The sequence below is a fragment of the Rana temporaria genome, chromosome 3 (genome assembly GCF_905171775.1).
Source record: "Rana temporaria chromosome 3, aRanTem1.1, whole genome shotgun sequence".
Taxonomy (NCBI): domain Eukaryota; kingdom Metazoa; phylum Chordata; class Amphibia; order Anura; family Ranidae; genus Rana; species Rana temporaria.
The window spans coordinates 142,192,772-142,211,138 of record NC_053491.1 but is presented as its reverse complement, the minus strand read 5'-3'; the positions used below and the strand labels follow the sequence as shown (position 1 = coordinate 142,211,138).

Genomic DNA, 18,367 nt, shown 5'->3' with positions numbered 1-18,367 from the left:
TTCAGATACAGTATTTATTTGTAAAAAAAATTGAAAATCATTTATCATTTTCCTTCCACTTCACAACTATGTGCCACTTTGTATTGGTCTATCACAGAAAATTTAAATAAAATACATTTGCGGTTTTGGTTGTAACATGACAAAATGTAGAAAATGTCAAGGGGTGTGAATACTTTTTCAAGGCACTGTGTATTTTGTTTTATTTACAGCTGTTGTCTTTACTGGGATTGAAAGTATTTTACTCCTGTGAAGGTGGCTGCAACTAAGACACATAGGGGGTGATTTACTAAAACTGTTGCACACAAAATTTGGTGCAGCTGTGCATAGTAACAATCAGCTTTTAGGTTTTACAACAAAACATGTTGCCACCTCTGTGCAGTTGGTTTTGCACAGAGCAGACCAGATCCTCCTCCTGCGCTCCTGGCCCCTTCCTCCTGTCCAGTGCCCCCTCAGCAAGCAGTTGGCTATGGGGGCACCCGAACCAAGTCACAGCTCCGTGTGTTCTTTCAGACATGTAGTCCCTCTCTCCCCTGATTGGCTAACTGAGCCAATTACGCCACTGTGTCTCAGCCAATCAGGAGGAAAGTCCCAGATGGCTAAGACACTCGTGGACATCGCTGGAGAGAGATGGGGCTCAGGTAAGTAATAGGGAGGTGCTGAGAAGTCTGCTACACACAGAGGCTTTTTATCTTAATGCATAGAATTTGCCTTTACAACTCCTTTAAATGATAGGTTCACCTTTAGAACATGTTACATGTTCCACCCGTTTTTTAGGATGCAACACTTCTACCCTTGGCCCCATCTGACAGAGGGTGGGGGATCTTTGCTCCACACTCGCTGTAAAAAAATGTAAAACAGTGCCGCTGTACCAGGTTCCTCCAACACAGCCACATTATTCATTCAGTTTCCTGGGAATTAATAGACTACAAGTGCCGAATGGAAATTTTGGTGCCGAAACCGAAAATGCAGGATGCGCTTGGCCAAAAACTGAAGTTTTAAAAAAAATATATATTTATATATATATATATATATATATATATATATATATATATATATAAAATTGTATTATATTCAACTCTTTAATTAGTATCATGAATTTAAATGAATATGAATTTATTGTTGCCCATTATTTTCATCTTTAGCGCAAAAAAAGTTAAAGAAAAATGTATCTCTTTAAATTCTATGCATGTCTTCACACCGGCCTGTTGCACTTCCTTGGTGGTGTTAAAAATCCTTTTTGTAACCGGTGACATAATTTGTAGGAAGGCAGAATCATACATTACTGAAAGAGACATCATTACATGAGGTGTCTAAACGTGATTGTTTTTTGCCAAAAAAGAACAATCAATCCTGGCAGACAATTCAGTAAAATGTAATTTAACAAAGCATTTTACTTGTTGTGTCGGAAAATAATTTTGTAGTTTAGGATTGTGTTCAACCATGAGACCTATAATTAATTGCTCATTTACTGTTACGTGTATGACCAGAATAAGGTAAAAGTGTGCATCAGAGAAATTTAAACACAACTTATTTCATCAAAAATCAATCCAATTTTTTACTGGTGATATTTTCATTAATATACACTTAGCCATTCTTACCATAAAAATAAGAAAAAAATTACTTTGGTCTACTATACATCTTTTTTTTTTTCACTGATCGCCCGCATATTTTATTAAACAGATCAAGCAAAGCCATAGCTCCCAATTGTTCCTCATTTGGAGTGATTGTTCCACTTTTGTAAACAAATCCCTGTTCCTCATGCACCAATTGCTCCTCATTTGGAGTGACTGTTCCACTTTTGTAAACAAATCCCTGTCCCTCATGCACCAATTGTTCCTTATTTGGAGTGACTGTTCCACTTTTGTAAACAAATCCCTGTCCCTCATGCACCAATTGTTCCTCATTTGGAGTGATTGTTCCACTTTTGTAAACAAATCCCTGTCCCTCATGCACCAATTGTTCCTTATTTGGAGTGACTGTTCCACTTTTGTAAACAAATCCCTGTCCCTCATGCACCCTCAGTTGTCTCTTCTTCACCTGTGTACATCTCTATCCAAAATTTACTATTTTACTACCATAAGTGTTATGTTGCAATAAACTTTTTGTCTAACCTCTATGAATTTTGTTATTTTTATGGCTCCATGCACCCTGGACGCTAAAAAAAGCTTTAAAAACGCCAATAGCTTTGCAGAGAGCCTCCCCAACGTATTTTAACATTTTTGCAATAGCGTTTATTAGATTTTTTTTTCCGTTTTTTTTTCAATGTTAAAAAAACACAAAAAAAACGCTGGCGAGCTGCGTTTTTGAGCATGTATTAGCGCTTTTTCGGCGTTTTGCATTTTTTTACGCAGAAAAACAGTACTTTGAACGCAATTTTCGGGCGTTCAGAAAAAAAAACAAACTCCACTGCTCATTAAAGCTGTAAAACGTCCATGTGTGCATCGACACATAGGCTAACATAGAGTGGAGTTTATGGGCTTTGAAATAAAAACGCCCAAACTCCAATAAACTGCAGTTTATCAGCTCCAGTGTGCATGGAGCCTAAAGCCAATATAAAAGTAAATTATCTGCACTTGCGGGGTTTAGCCAATCATTTTCTGCATATTAGATCTTTGTGGTTTGTGTAACATGTCACATGTTTTGGGTTTATGAACTCTAACCAAGAACGAAATTCAAATTTATATAAAAGGAAATTTACATAAAACAAATATAAAAATATACACACTTACCAAGAAAAAGAACAATCAGCACAACTATGATGGATAAAAATGCTTTGTTCCAGTAAGGAGATATTTTACTCCATAACTGAAATCGGAATATCTTTCTCCATCTGGAACAAAAATACATAATAAACACAGCATGAGCACAATAACAAAAGTAACATATAAGCATGAATTGTAATGAAAAAAGGGACATATAAAAATAATTCTAATGGGCTTGTTTGAACCAATACACATCCTATAACACACACAAAAATCTCAATGCTACCATAACGTAAAATAGACTTAGAATACAAAACAATAAATGAAGTGTGACCTCTACAGGACATGTTGGGCCAATACACCTGATGTACAGGGGATTAAATTTTTTTATAATAATGCAGAGAAAACAAAGAATAACATACCAGTTTGATACCTTTTTAATTGGTATAAATGCTTGTAAATGCTAAAACACATTTTAAGCATTTTAAGCAGTCAGTCTACCTTAAATCCCTTGATATCTATATAAATGTAAATTATCCATGAACTCTTGGCTACTTTTATCAGATTTATCCTATAGTGGATATATTTTAAATGACGTGGATTAGGCAAATTGTAAACCTTTATTATTAGTACAACCTGTTGCATCTATTAATTAACCTGTATTTGATTTTGAAGGATCAGTTCACTGAAAAAAAAAGTTATTTTAGATTTTAGCAAATGATGAAAAGTCAAGGTGATATTAAAGGATAAATTCACCTTCTAACATGTTACACATTCTACCCGAATTTAGGGTGGAACATGTAACATTTTCCAGCTCCTGCCTCTTTTTCTCCACAGTCATGCATAGCTCTGCCCACATAGCTGCATCATCCATTCATAGAGTTCCGTGAACCAAAGAACTACAAGTACCTGTCAGCCGCTGCAGCCAATGGCTTGTCTTTCTCAATGAACTACAAGTGGACTGGTGAGCGTGCTCATAGTCCATTGATTCTTCCTGCCATTCAGTAGCCACTTGCCCGTCATAGGAGATACAGGCAGATAATGCACTGTGAAAAAGTAAAGCGCTGAGAATACTTTCCAGATGCACCAGATATAGTGAATGCAGGATCCTGGGTTAGTAACACTTTAAAGTCTTTCTGCATGATCAGTAATATTTTCAATATCAGTGGCAACATTTCACAACACAACTGTACTTATCTTGCTTGCATTTAAAAAAAAGAATTTACACCTGGAATTCAGCATTGGAAGTTACAATATTCTCCGTTCACATCTTAACAATCAAAATTGGGGACGAAATCGCTGCGATTCTGCCCACGATTTGAAATATCGAAAAATCGGGGGATGCCCTTGCAATTCCTGTCGCTTCCAATGGCACCCCAATCATGGCACGATTTTGCTGCGATTGTCGCCCGACGAACCGTGGTGAAATCGCGCCGACAAAATTGCAGGTCACCCAAAAGAAAATTTGTGCGACAGGCGTCCCACGATTCTGCGACAGGCGTCCCACGATTCTGCTTGCGCATCGACATTTGGGACAAAGTCGCACCACGATTGGGGTGCCATCGAAAGTGACAGGATCACAAGGGCATCCCACGATTTCCCGCTATTTCGAATTGTGGGCAGAATCACAGCGATTTGATTCACTCAGATGTGAATGGAGCCTAAAAGTTCACTACACTAGATTAGCATATACTGTATTTGTTGCTCTAGGTACAGGGTGCTCAAGGATCAGCATATATTGAGAGCGTTTATAGTGATCAAAAGGGATAAAATTACTTTAACCACTTAAGCCCCGAACACCAAAATACAGCTAAAAGCCCAGGCCAGGTTTTGCGATTCGGCACTGCGTCGCTTTAACAGATAATTGCGCGGTTGTGCGACGTGGCTCCCAAACAAAATTGACGTCCTTTTTTTCCCACAAATAGAGCTTTCTTTTGGTGGTATTTGATCACCTCTGCGGTTTTTATTTTTAGCGCTATAAACAAAAAAAGAGCGACAATTTTGAAAAAAAAATGCAATATTTTTTACTTTTTGCTATAATACATATCCCCCAAAAATATATAAAAAAAAATGTTTTCCTCAGTTTAGGCCGATACGTATTCTTCTACCTATTTTTGGTAAAAAAAATCGCAATAATCGTTTATCGGTTAGTTTGCGCAAAACGTATAGCGTTTACAAAATAGGGGATAGTTTTATTGCATTTTTATTCATTATTTTTTTTTTACTACTAATGGCGGCGATCAGCGATTTTTTTCGTGACTGCGACATTATGGCGGACACTTTGCACAATTTTGACACATTTTTGGGACCATTGTCATTTTCACAGCAAAAAATGCATTTAAAATGCATTCTTTATTGTGGAAAGGACAGTTGCAGTTTGGGAGTTAACCACAGGGGGCGCTGAAGGGCTAATGTTTCATCTAGTGTGTGTTTACAACTGTAGGGGGGTGTGGCTGTAGGTCTGACGTCATCAATTGTGGATCCCTATAAAAGGGATGACACATTCAATGCAGCCACCACAGTGAAGCACGGGGAAGCCGTGTTTAAATACGGCTCTCCCTGTCCTTCAGCTCTGGGGAGCGATCGCAGGGGGGGGTGGCTAGAAACGAATAGCTGCCCCATCATCCCGGATCAGACCCCCGACCCTTGGAAAGGCAGGGACGTACGGGTACGCCCATCTGCCTGTACGTGCCATTCTGTGGACGTATATATACATGCAGCGGTCGTTAAGTGGTTAAGCATCCCATGCAATACTAGTTTCATTTTTAGTGGGATACAAGTTAAGGTTCATCCGCTTCTAAAAGGATGCAGACACTACAGGTCTGTTCATTAGAACCACTTGCCTACTGGGCACTTACATCCCATTCCTGCTCAGGCCAATTTTCAGCTTTCAGTAATGTTGCACTTTGAATGACAATTGCGCAGTCATGCAGCACTGTACTCAAACAAAATTATCATTTTTTTTCACACAAATAGAGCTTTCTTGTGGTGGCATTTATTCACCACTTTTTTTTGTGCTAAAGAAGCATAATTTCTTTAGCAAAAAAAAGAACATTTAAAAAAAAAAAGTTTGTTATAAAATGTTGTAAACAGGTAATTTTTCTCCTTCACTGATGTGCGCTGATGAGGCTACACTGATGGGCACCACTAATGAGCACTGATAAGTGGCACTGATGATATGATGGTGGTACAGGGCCCGCTGTTATTGGCCCTTTACCCTGTTCTGTGATCATCTGAGTCTGAATCTGAAAGACTCGGCGATCACAGTGCGCGCCAACCGGAGGATGTCTATTGACATCCTCCTGGCACTGGAAGCTTGCGCTGTAGCCGTCATTCAGCTATAGTGCGGGTAGGAAGGGGTTTACGATTTAAACAATTCATTATATTAAAGACTGCCTCTCCTATTCAGAAATCAGTATGAGAAGGGACATGGTAAAAAAATAAAAAATACATTTCTACCTAACAGAATGCCAATTATATGAAAATTATATATATGCCAATCTCCTTGTGGTGTTCATTTAGAGCAAATGGTTTTCTCCTTAACAAAACTGTGTGTATTGATCATTAAAGCAGACCTTCACCCTTTAAGGCACGTTGTGCTGTCCTGCCTCCTTCCCTTCTTTCTCTTAAAAATATATATGTTTTTCTTTTAAGTGCTTTATTTGTGGTGCTAAGCAGCGCTTCTGCAATTATTACCTAGATAAGAACTTCTCCCCACCCCCTGCGCTTGCACAGATATGCCACAGGACTTGGATCCTGAGAGAGCTATGTGAATGAATGAATGAATGAATGAATGAAAACTTATATAGCGCGGCACATGCGAACTAAATCGCCTCTGGGCGCTTCTTGTTCCTGTCTCTTTTGATATCAAAAGAGATGCGTCTTGAGCTTTCTCCTGAATGCTAAGTGGTTTTCTTCCAACCGAATGCTGGTTGGTAAAGCATTCCATAGTCTGGGACCCTGGACCGCGAATCTTCTTTCTCCTTTGGACTTGTAATTGGCTTTCGGTATCTGGAGCAGATTTTGGTTGGTGGATCGCAGAACGCGATTGGGATTATGAGCTTTTATTTTTTCGCATAGATAATGGGGAGCATTCCCATGGATACATCTATGCGTTAGACAGAGTGCTTTAAAAACAATTCTGTCCTTTACTGGCAACCAATGAAGGGATCTCAGTGAAGGTGAGATTGATTCCCAGGGTTTTTTCCCAGTCACTAGTCTGGCGGCCGTATTTTGACTTGCAGACGAGCGATTTGGTATTTTGGGAGTCCGAGGTAAAGGGCGTTTGCATAATCCAATCTGGAGTTTACAATCGCTCCCACCACGGCCGATATGTCTTCTTTGGGAATAAAAGGAGTAAGTTTGCGTAGTAGGCGCAGCAGATGGTGAGATCCGCTGACTACTGACCCTATTTGTGCGTCCAATGTCATGTAGGAGTCAAAGATGACTCCGAGACTTTTGACTTTGGCGCTAGGGGTGATGATTTTGCCCAGAATGGGCGGGGGGGGGGTCCAAGTTGTTGCAGGTTGATTCATACGCTTGGCGTGAAACAGGAGAAGTTCTGTTTTCGCTCCGTTGAGTTTAAGATAACTCTTTGTCATCCAGTCTTCTATCAAAGAGAGGCATGTCTCTAGATTGAGGTGGTGATCCTTTTTGTTGCAAATGCGGAAATACAGTTGCGTGTCGTCTGCATATGAGTGATAAAGCAGTTTTTGGCTGCTAATGATTTAAAAAAGAGGACGAAGATAGATGTTAAACAGCACCGGCGATAGAGGCGATCCTTGAGGGACTCCGTACGATACCGTGCGTTTCTCAGAAGTGAAAGGTCCCAATTTCACTATTTGTGATCGGTTTTCCAAAAAAGAGGAGAACCAAGATAAATCACCTTCTGCGACTTTGGCTACGTCAGCTAGCCGAGTCAGTAATAGTTTGTGGTCTACAGTGTCGAAGGCAGCGCTTAGGTCCAACAGAACCAGGAGACAAGATTCTCCTTCGTCTGCGGCCTCGAGAGCGTCGTCCCATATTTTGAGTAATGCTGTTTCGGTACCGTGTCCGGGACGGAAACCTGATTGAAATGGATCAAGTAGGTTATGGGTATCTTGATGCTGTTGCAGCTGTTGTACCACTACTTTCTCCATTACCTTGGAGAAAACGTTTAGACCTGTTATGGGACGACGGTGAAGTGGGTCCTTGGGGTCAAGGGTGGGTTTCTTCAAGATGGGTTGGATTATGCCCTCTTTCAACTGGGGGGGCACTATGCCCTCCTTGAAAGACTGGTTTATAAGCTGCGTGATAGGAGGTGCCAGGATGTCGGCGCATTCCTTCAGCAGTTTGGTGGGAATGATATCATTTGGCGCTGTGCTATTTCGCAAGGTACCAATGATATTTTTTGTGGCATCGATGGAGATGGGTTCTAGAGTGAACTTTCCTGATTGTGGTGAATTTCTGTGGGTGTTGGGTGAATAATTGCGGGGGGGGGGGGTTGAGGGGGGTGTTGTTTTGCTGAATGCTTTCCCGGATTCCCTCAATTTTATTAATGAAGTAATCCGACAATTCATTGCAGAACTCTTGGGTGTCCGAATTGGGGGCTTCAAGACAGACGGGATTCATGGTCTGAGTGACCATCTTGAAGAGTTTGCGGGGGCGGTTTAGGGCGCTGTTGATAGCCTTGGAAAAATAATTTTTCTTGGCTTTGAAAATTTCTTTGTGGTATTTTCTTGTTGTTGCCTTGTAGATGGTGAGGTTTTCTTCTGAAGAGCTTCTTTTCCAGACGGCTTCCGCCCTTCTGCGCTCTTGCTTCAATAGCGACAGCTGTTTATTAAACCAGCTAGAGGTGTTTTTCCGGATGCGGGTTTTACTTTTCTGAGCTATCAAGTTGACTGTGATAGTGCTGCGTTTATGGCATCCAGTGTTTCTGAGGCCGTTTGATGAGGGTGAATCGATTTTATTTTTTCTCTTAATGTGGTTTTGAAGAGTTCCAAATGGAGCTTCTTCTGACATCTAGTCCAGTGTGTTGTCACTGGTTTTGATGTTTTTGTTAAGGGGGAGATTTTGGAAATTATGAATTTAATTGCATGGTGATCTGTCCATGGCAATGGTTCATTTTCCAAAATGTTTATTTCCAGATCTTGTCTGAAAATAAGATCGAGCGTGTGACCTGAAGTATGTGTGGGCCCACATACTGATTGCTGTAGCCCTAATCCTTCCAGGTGATCGATACAGGCGTCGGCCACGGGATCCTGTGAAGAATTGGCCCAGAGATTGAAGTCCCCAAGCAGCAACAGGTGTTTGCTGTTAAGGGTGTAAGTGGAGATAAACTCCGTCAATGATGATGTAAGCTGCGATTTTGGACCAGGTGGTCTATAGCAGAGTAGAATACGGACGGTCTCATGGGGATTTGTTTGTAGTTGCAGAGTGAGGGTTTCCATGAATGGAAGGGGGTTTTGAAGGATTGGTTTAGTGATCGCGAGGTTAGTCTTGTGGATCACTGCCAGGCCATGTTTGCACACACACAGGGTTCCCCCTGCAAACACTGCTGCAAGGGCAGTCCGAAACCTTCCCTGTCTTGGCACATGCATGGGAAATCACCTGTGCATGCACAGATGTGCTAATGGACTCTGCCAGGACCGGAAGGTCAGACAGAGCCAGTGGGCACATCTGCGCCTGCATCCTAATGGTGGACTGAAGTTCCACTTTAAACCCCACTCCAGGAGGGAAAAAAAATACCCTTGAAGGGGGCCCCCACCACCATACTGGAAGGGTTAAATGCTTGTTAGGTTTAGGGCTAGAAGTGTAAGTTGTAAAACCTACAATACCCCTTCCTGCAGGTTTCCTCCATCTGTGCAACTGGTCCCCCGTAGCCTCCACTCTTAGACCCCTTTCACACTGGGTCAGTTTGCGGGCGCTACAGCGCTAAAAATAGCGCCTGCAAACCGACCTGAAACAGCTGGGTTTTCACACTGGAGCGGTCCTGCTAGCCTCATCTAGCGGTGAAGAAGCAGTGTGTATACCGCTCCTCCACCGCTACTGCCCATTGAAATAAATGGGACACCGCAGCTATACCACCGGCAAAGTGCCTCCTTAGAGGCCTCTTCTCAGCCGCTAGCGGGGGTAAAACCACCTCAATATCGGCCGAAATAGGGCAGAAAATGTTGCGGTAAAGTGCCGCTAAAAATAGCGCGCTTTACCGCTGACGCCGATCCAGCCCCAGTGTGAAAGGGGCCTAAGGTGCTGAGGTTGCCTGAAGTCAGCTGCATGTGCACTAGCCGTTGGATCTAGTTCGAACACTAGTTACCATTTAGGTCACGTAAAGTACTGATCCCAGAGGCCCAGCCTTGGGCACACATTCATCTGTGTCCTGAGATTAGGAACACAAACTGGATCCAGACTCCTAGGAACTGACAAATTCTTAAAGAACTAGTCCATTTTTGGTTATTCCACAGTGCGGCTTATGAGGGATAGAATTACTATTTTAGGCACCTTTTTCTATATCAGGGGATTACCTATTTTAGATGCGATTTTGTTGCGTTGATACTGTCATGGAGGCTTCGGACACTGCCCACACCCTTTGTGAGTCAGTACTGACCAGGTTACATTCCATCTTGGTTCGGGTTGCATACCCTGAAGCAAAAAGAGTCTAGAATCTCCATGCCTTTTTAAAATTAATATGCTACTAACGTCTAAGGAATACGCACACAAATGCGCCGACGATGCCATTGTCATCTTATTGCAGTATCCCACCCCTGAAGCAGAGGTTCCACAAATACAGATAACCTCGAAATGTTGGGTTTCTGTCTTACCCTACAGACAGAGCTGGGTCCTGTATTGCAATTATTACATTTTTTGTTTAATGTTATCTGTGAATTGAGCCTGTATATTTATTTCCCTTTTGTGCCTATAGTCACTTAGATGTGCTTTGTATAGCTAGTAGCAGCCTTTCATATCTTTTTCAATAAAAACGTCTTATGAACCTTTTGGTATTATATATTTTTTTGAGGTTTAACAGTCACCCAAATTTAAAGTCCCACTTGAGCAATCACACTCTTTGGAGTGTACCTTTGTAAGGTGCTGAGGTTGGCAGTCAGATAAAGTACAATGCAGGACCAATAGACTTGCATATGGCAAGAGCTCATCCACATCCTGCAGCACGCACCAAAGAGAAGAATGCTGTTGGCTGGAGGAGCAAGGAATAAGTATTATAGCCTTTTCTTCTACCCCTAGACTTAACAAGCATTTAACCTTTAGTGCAGGAACCCCCATTGCAAGGATTTTTTTTTTTCATCCCAGAGTTCAGCTTTAGAAAAATGCATCAGCAACAAGTGAAGACATTTTCAATCATCATTTTTCCACTAATCTAAATTCAAATAATTTTGAAAAAAGTTGGAATTCGTTTTAACAGATTGCAATGAAATTCCTTACTATTTAATTTGGAGATTTTCTAATACATTTGAATCTCCAAACAACCAAAAACTTGTCAGAATTTGTATTCGGACCAAAACGAATAGTGCATGTCGAATCAAGAGCACTGATTAAGTGGGAGCCAATTTAAAGGGCAACTGATGCTGAAATACATAGATAGTTTGTTGGTCTTGACATCTACTTCAAGTGAGAGATCCAAGCGCATAAGGACCCAGAGCAGCATTTGCTGAGTAAAGACGATCTCATTTAAAGGGCACAAGTGCCTTTTTGACCATGCATTTATATGTGGGTCATATAAATGAGGTGAAAGGACATCCAGTGTGTGTGAAGCACTCAAGGTGGGAGAGTGAAGAGGGGCATAACAAAGTGATCGGGGCAAGACGTATCATCTCGGAGCTCTGGCTTTCCATCGAAATACTATCCATTTTTGAGCCCTTCTAACTGAACCTAATCTGGATTTTATTCCGTTCAGCTAGCAGGGATATCAGAGACCGGGAAAACGCCATCCTCAGCATCTGAAAAGAATAAGGAGCCACCTCCGTTGGATCAGCGGCAGCTCCGGTCCCAGCGTGGCATATACACAAGCTCCGCCCTCGCCATCTTGGTTTTGTGTCTTTCTCACAGCGCACCAGGCTGCAGAACACGAGGATGAAGCAGGCAGCGGGCATTGCGTGCCAGAAACCAGGGTCATCCCCGTTGCAGTCCCCCAAGATAGAGGTGAATATAGTGGCCAATCCCCAACTGATCATGAAAGCCATTGCTGTGTCCAAGGCTAAGCTCATGGGCCGCATTGACTATTTGGCTTCTGAATGCAATCTTATCAGGCATGATCTGGATAAGATCAGGGGCAGACTTACCACGGCTGAGGATCGCATTTCTGAGGTGGAGGATGTCTCACATTCCCAAGGCTTCCAGCTATCTGAGCTCAGAGATATACAACAGGGAAGTGTACATGGACCAGCCATCCACCTGCTCAGCAGGGATCAGGGGATAGCTTCCCCGCTTAGCAAGCAGAATAAAACAGAGCTCACCCCATGTGGTAGGGGCCTTATAGTGCAATGTTTGATGTATAGTGCTACACTAATTTTGTTTATAATCTTCTCAGAATTGACTGCCAAGCATCCTTGTTTTAGTATCCATCTACACAGCTTTATTCTCAATTTTGAATTACCTATTCAGTAGCCAATCTAGTTCCCTTTTTTACTTGAATACTTCTTTTTTTTATTAGATCATTAACTTGAGAGAAGATCTCCATTGCTCCTGAGCCACAGTAGAGAAACTGCTTTAGTACATGCTGACCATTTCAAAGATGTTCCAAAAATATCCTAGGCTGCCTGGGGTCACATTTCTTCTTTGCTGCATGACATGTGCCATACAAATAACACTGTAAATGATGTACCAATTTTCTCTGAAATTTTAAAATTACAAATCTTACACAAAATAAAAAGTATATTACAAGAATCACCACAGTTCTAGCCTGGTATTGTATGGATAAACCAAGCCGCACCACTGTATAAATCCTTCCATGATCTGGAAACATGTAATTCTGAGCTTGTGATTCCAGAAGCTAGAGATTCTCATCAAGCTTCCCTGGCACTCTACTCACTTTCACCGCCAAATCATATTTTGTTAATTATACATAATCCTTATCATTTAGAAAACAGCTGTATATGCCCTCTCATAGCTTCATTCTACAAAAGGTCTATCAATTCTATAGAATGAATTTGCCTTCATAGAATTGTGAAGAGCTAGTATGCTGCTCAGAGGCTCCTTGAAAGCCTTCCTCAATTTGCCTGCAAGGAATTGTTGGACATTTTTATGAATTTTCTCTAAATTGTGCTAGCTTTTTTGTATAACGCTTTACATTTTGTCTGCAACGACTCCGGGTTTTCTACATATACAAAGTTTGAGTTTCAGAAAGCCTGTTCCATGGAATATGGCATCCCTGACAGTCTTTTAACCACTTCAGCACCGGAAAAAATTTACCCACTTCCTGACCGGGCCATTTTTTGCGATACAGTACTGACAATTGCACTGTCGTGCGACGTTGTACCCAAACAAAATTGACGTCCTTTTTTTCCCACAAATAGAGCTTTCTTTTGGTGATATTTGATTACCTCTGCGGTTTTAATTTTTTTCCCTATAAACAAAATAAGGGTGACAAATTTGAAAAACTTTTTTCTATAATAAATATCCCCCCCCCCCCCAAAAAAAAAAGCGATCACGGGTGGCCGGCAGACATAGAGTCCGGATCTGCTGATTGGCTCCCCTGCTAGCAAATGGGCATGCTCGGACCCACAGATTGCTGTGTACGTGCCCGACGTACAATGACAGCGATTCGTGCAGGAGAGTCAACCTGCCGCAGAACAACTGCAGCGGCTGGTCGGGAACTAGTTAAAGTAGAAGTAACAGTAAAACTTTTTAATAATTTTTGCTAAGAGTGAGGGAGGGTTATAATCACTGTCAGTTTTCTTTTTTTTTTTTGCCATCTGTGTCCCATTGGGGAAATTTCCTTTCACTTCCTGTTCCACAGCCAAAACAGAAGTGAGAGGAAATTCCTCCAAAGTGAGGGAATCCTTGGTTGTCAGCAGATTAGCAGGGCCACCAGAACTAGTGTCCCCAATGGAAGATTTACCCTCTGTTACTGTTCTGGGGACGACCTAAAAGTTGGGATTTTCTTTTATTTTCACTTTCAGTGATAACAGTAAACAGTACAAATGGAGAAGATGAAAGGGGGCACAGACAGAAATAAAAACCTAATAGGTGTTCGAATCCATCTCCATTCTGTTTTGCCTTCAGTCAAACTTTAAGCTTACTGTACTAGATGTTTCATCTTCAGTATGATTGACTGCCTAAAAGCATGCCAGTGATACTGTACAGTGCCTTCAAAAAGTATTAATACCCCTTAAAAAGCATTTTATTGGGATTTTATGTGATAGACCAACATAAAGTGGCACATAATTATGAAGTGGAAGGAAAATTATAAAAAAATTTTGTTTTACAAATAAATACCTTAAAAAAGTGTAGGTGCATTTGTATTCAGCCCCCTTTAGCCCTGTTTCACATTGATGCGATGAGTCAAATCTCATGCCAAATCGGTGGCAACTGCCAGCAATGGCAGCGTCTGAATCAGTGCGCCGCACCGATCCCAAAAGTAGTTTTTGTACTACTTTTGGCGATTAGGGGTGCGATTTCCATTGACATCTGTGCAGAAACCCGCACAGATGTCTCTGAAATCGCCCTCGAAGTTGGGACTGACACGCGGGAATGAAATCTTGCAAGGTCAGCTGAACTTGCATGATTTCATTCCCACAGTCAGTGTGAACCTGTGTGTAATTTAATATCAGTATAAAAACAGCTGTTAAGTGAAGCCCTTAGAAGTTTGTTGGGGAACCTTAGTGAACAAACAGCATCATGAAGTTCAAGGGACACACCAGACAGGTCAGGCATAAAGTTGTGGAGAAGTTTAAAGCAGGGTTAGGTAAAAAAAAAAAATTTCCCAAGCTTTGAACATTTCACGGAGCACTGTTCAATCCATCACCCGAAAGTGGAAAGAGTATGGCACAACCGCAAACCTATCAAGATATTCACCAGGCAAAGGAAAGCATAAATCGGAGAAGAGCCATGGGGCCCATGGTAACTCTGGAGGAGCTGCAGAGATCCACAGCTCAGGAGGGAGAATCTGTCCACAGGACAACTGTTAGTCGTGCACTCCACAAATCTGGCCTTTATGGAAGAGTGGCAAGAAGAAAGCCATTGTTGAAAGAAAGCCATCAGAAGCCCTGTTTGTACAGTTTGTGAGAAGCCATGTGGGGGACACAGCAAACTTGTGGAAGAAGGCGCTCTGGTCAGACGAGACCAAAATGGAACTTGTGTCGTAAAACGAACGCTGCACATTACCCTGAAAACACCACCTCCAGCGTGAAACATGGTGGTGGCAGCATCAAGTTGTGGAGAAGCTTTTCTTCAGTAGGGACAGGGAAGCTGATGAGAGTTGATGGGAAAATTGATCAAGCCAAATACAGGGCAATCTAATAGCCTGTACACACGCTTAGACTTTTTGTCCGACGGACCTGTTTTAGCAGACAATCCAACTGTGTGTATGCAGACAAACTTTTTTGCTTTTTCATCGGACAAATGTTCGCTGTGAGAACAGACAAACTTTCCGGCAACAAATGTCCAATGGTGAAAAATCCTATCGTGTATACACAAGTCCATCGGACTAAAGTCCAAAGTACAAACAGGCATGCTCAGAACCAATGCTAAAGATCAAACAACAATAGCATAAGTTGCACACAGGGTGGCGGTAAAGAGCTGAAAAACCATGTGATTTGGTGATAGTTGGCTAAAAAAAGTCCAGCCATGTGTATGCATACCAAGTTCACGGCCAACGCCCATTCGGAGCAAAATCCACGGAAAAGTAAGTTGGAAGTCTGATCGTGTGTATGAGGCTTTAGAAGAAAACCTGTTAGAGTCTGTAATAGACTTGAGACTGGGTGCAAAGGTTCATCTTCCAGCAGGACGATGACCTTAAACATACAGCCAGAGCTACAATGGAATGGTTTTGATCAAAGCATATCCATGTGTTAGAACGGACCAGCCAAAGTCCAGACCTAAATCCAACTGAAAATCTGTGGCAAGAATTGAAAATTGCTGTTCACAGATGCTCTCTATCCAATCTGACAGAGCTTGAGATATTTTTCAAAGAAGAATGGGCAAATATTTCACTCTCTAGATGTGCAAAGCTGGTATAGACAATTGCAGCGAAAGGGGGGCTAAATACAAATTTCCCCCACACTTTTCACATATTTGTAAAACATTTGGTAAACCATATATCATTTTCCTTCCACTTCACAATTATGTGTCACTTTGTGTTGGTCTATCACATAAAATCCTCAATAAAAATACCGTTAAAGTTTTTGGTTGTAACATGACAAAATGTGGAAAATTTCAATGGGTATGAATACTTTTTCAAGCCACTGTATATTTTGTATCTGAATACGGGTCTGAACATGAGATTAGAGTCATTTTTGGAGAGTCCTGCTTAATTTTGAAAGATCTGCCTACATGCCCTGGATTGGCCTATCTTAATATCTAAAGAAAAAAACTACCATAAGTCCTCATTCACAGGAACACACGGTACTGTAAACTGTAAGCTGTAAACCCTGGCAGAAGCACAGGTGGTGCCTCTGCCGCCATGGAGGCACAGGTGGTTTAGCGCAGCCATCCACCTGTCATTAAAAAAAAAAATTTCAACGCGCGGCATAGAAAGCAGACAGACAAGATTAAGAGCTAGGCATAGGTTCCACACAGGCATGTGTGTGGAGATTGGTGAAGATCCATGCAGCCATCTGCCTGCCAATGATTTTTAATAGACTGACAGTACACGGCTGCACTGCCCACCTGTACCTCGTGGGCGTGGAAACACGGCTCTCAGCATGGGAGTATGGGTTATGCATTAAGCAGTTACAAACCTTTTTGCAAAATACTTTTTCTGTTACAACTTTTTCCAAGCTTACAATGACAATATTATGATACAGGCTGGCTACGCAATTTTTTTAATTGTTTTAATTCAGTACCTTAAAGGAGAAACAAATGGGATGCAAAGGATTAATAGAACTGCTATTTCACCATAAAGAAAGGAAGCCACTGCTGTCCACTGAAAGGTCATTTTACTGCCTTGAAACCTACAAGGAGAAAAAAAGTGTATAACTTTACAATCAGTGAATAAACTAAATAAAATAACACGACATAAAATAACATACATGTTTTTTTTTTTTTTTTTGCAGACTCTTCATGGCGCTATAGATGAAGCTCCAAATAGCCATGCCAATTATTATGTATGCATTACTGAGTAGGTGCTCTTATCTAGTGCAAATGTAATGTTACTAAGCTTTTTTTTTTGTAAAAGAAAAAAAGAGGTTTATACTTATACTTGTTCTGTGAAACATTATTGCACATAGAGGCCCCTTACCTCTTCTTTATCAATTCCTCGCCAGCACTGTCTGCATCTTTTCCTTTGAGGGCATCCAAAGCAGGCCATGTGCTACAAGGGCACCCCTGCGGGCATGCCCCCAAACTGAGCTGTGTGCATCCATATATACATACAGCTTGGCTCAGCCACACCCCCAGCTCCCTCCTGACAGGATTTGACTGACAGCAGTATGAGCCAATGGCTCTTACTGCTGTATGAGTCTCCTGTGAAAAGAAAAATGTAGATGATAGTCCCACATAAGTCCAAAATCAATAGTTACATTGCTTGTGCAGGAAAACTGGACAGCTTCGTATCTCCTAACCGGCAACATGCACGTATAATAAAGTAGATTAAAAAACAAGGAAGACATCTTCTGCGATGGACAGGTCCAAAGGCCCAGTCATGACAGAAAAGGGAACGACCAACTTGGAAAAACTGTCAGTTGCCAAATCACTACCACCTCATCTTGCCAAAGAAGTGAACTGCAAATCTGTTCCTTGCTACTCCACACCACTTTAATGCCCCGTACACACGATCGGAAATTCCAACAGCAAAAGTCCGATGTGAGCTTTTGAACGGAAATTCCGACCGTGTTTATGCTCCATCGGAATTTTGCTGTTGGAATTTTTGCCAACAAGAGATTGAGAGCTAGTTCTCAAATTTTCTGTCGTAAAATCCGATCGTCTGTAGCTATTCCGACGCGCAAAATTCCGACGCATGCTCGGAAAAAATTCAACGCATGCTCGGAAGCATTGAACTTAATTTTCGCAGATCGTCGTAGTGTTGTACGTCACCTCGTTCTTGACAGTTGAAAGTTCAGAGAACTTTTGTTTGACCGTGTGTGCACAAGCGGAATTCCGTCGGAAAAAACATCCAAGGTTTTTCCGACGGAAAATCTGATCGTGTGTACGCAGCATAAGCCATCTGACTTGACAGATACTGTATATACTCGAGTCAGTGTACCTGCATCCTTGACAGGCGTCCATTTTTTTAAAGGTCGTAGCTTCCCCCTGGCGTTGCGCTCCGTGATAGGCATTTGACACCGTGTTCTGCCTATTACGGAGGTCCTCGCATCCTCGGACTCAGTTTCCCAGCAGACACTGTGTTCAGTGTTCCGCCAATCACGGACGTCCTCTTGACCAAGGATGAAAGAATGTCCATGATTGGCGGAACACTGAACACAGTGTCTGCTGGGAAACTGAGTCAGAGGATGAGAGGACCTCCATGATAGGCGGAACACAGTGTCAAATGCCTATAACGGAACGGAACGCCA

The 18,367-nt window shown here is 41.8% G+C and overlaps 1 protein-coding gene across 1 annotated transcript in view; it reads right to left on the bottom strand.

The window, feature by feature from the left end:
* Positions 1 to 18,367, bottom strand: part of BCAP29 (B cell receptor associated protein 29) — a 110,319-nt gene that overhangs the window by 83,544 nt on the left and 8,408 nt on the right. The window contains exons 2-3 of the mRNA XM_040343544.1: positions 16,700 to 16,807; positions 2,730 to 2,830 (exon numbers count right to left, since the gene is read on the bottom strand). Of these exons, the coding sequence (XP_040199478.1) occupies positions 2,730 to 2,830; positions 16,700 to 16,791 (193 nt within the window). The 5' untranslated portion in view covers positions 16,792 to 16,807. The remainder of the gene's footprint in view (positions 1 to 2,729; positions 2,831 to 16,699; positions 16,808 to 18,367) is intronic.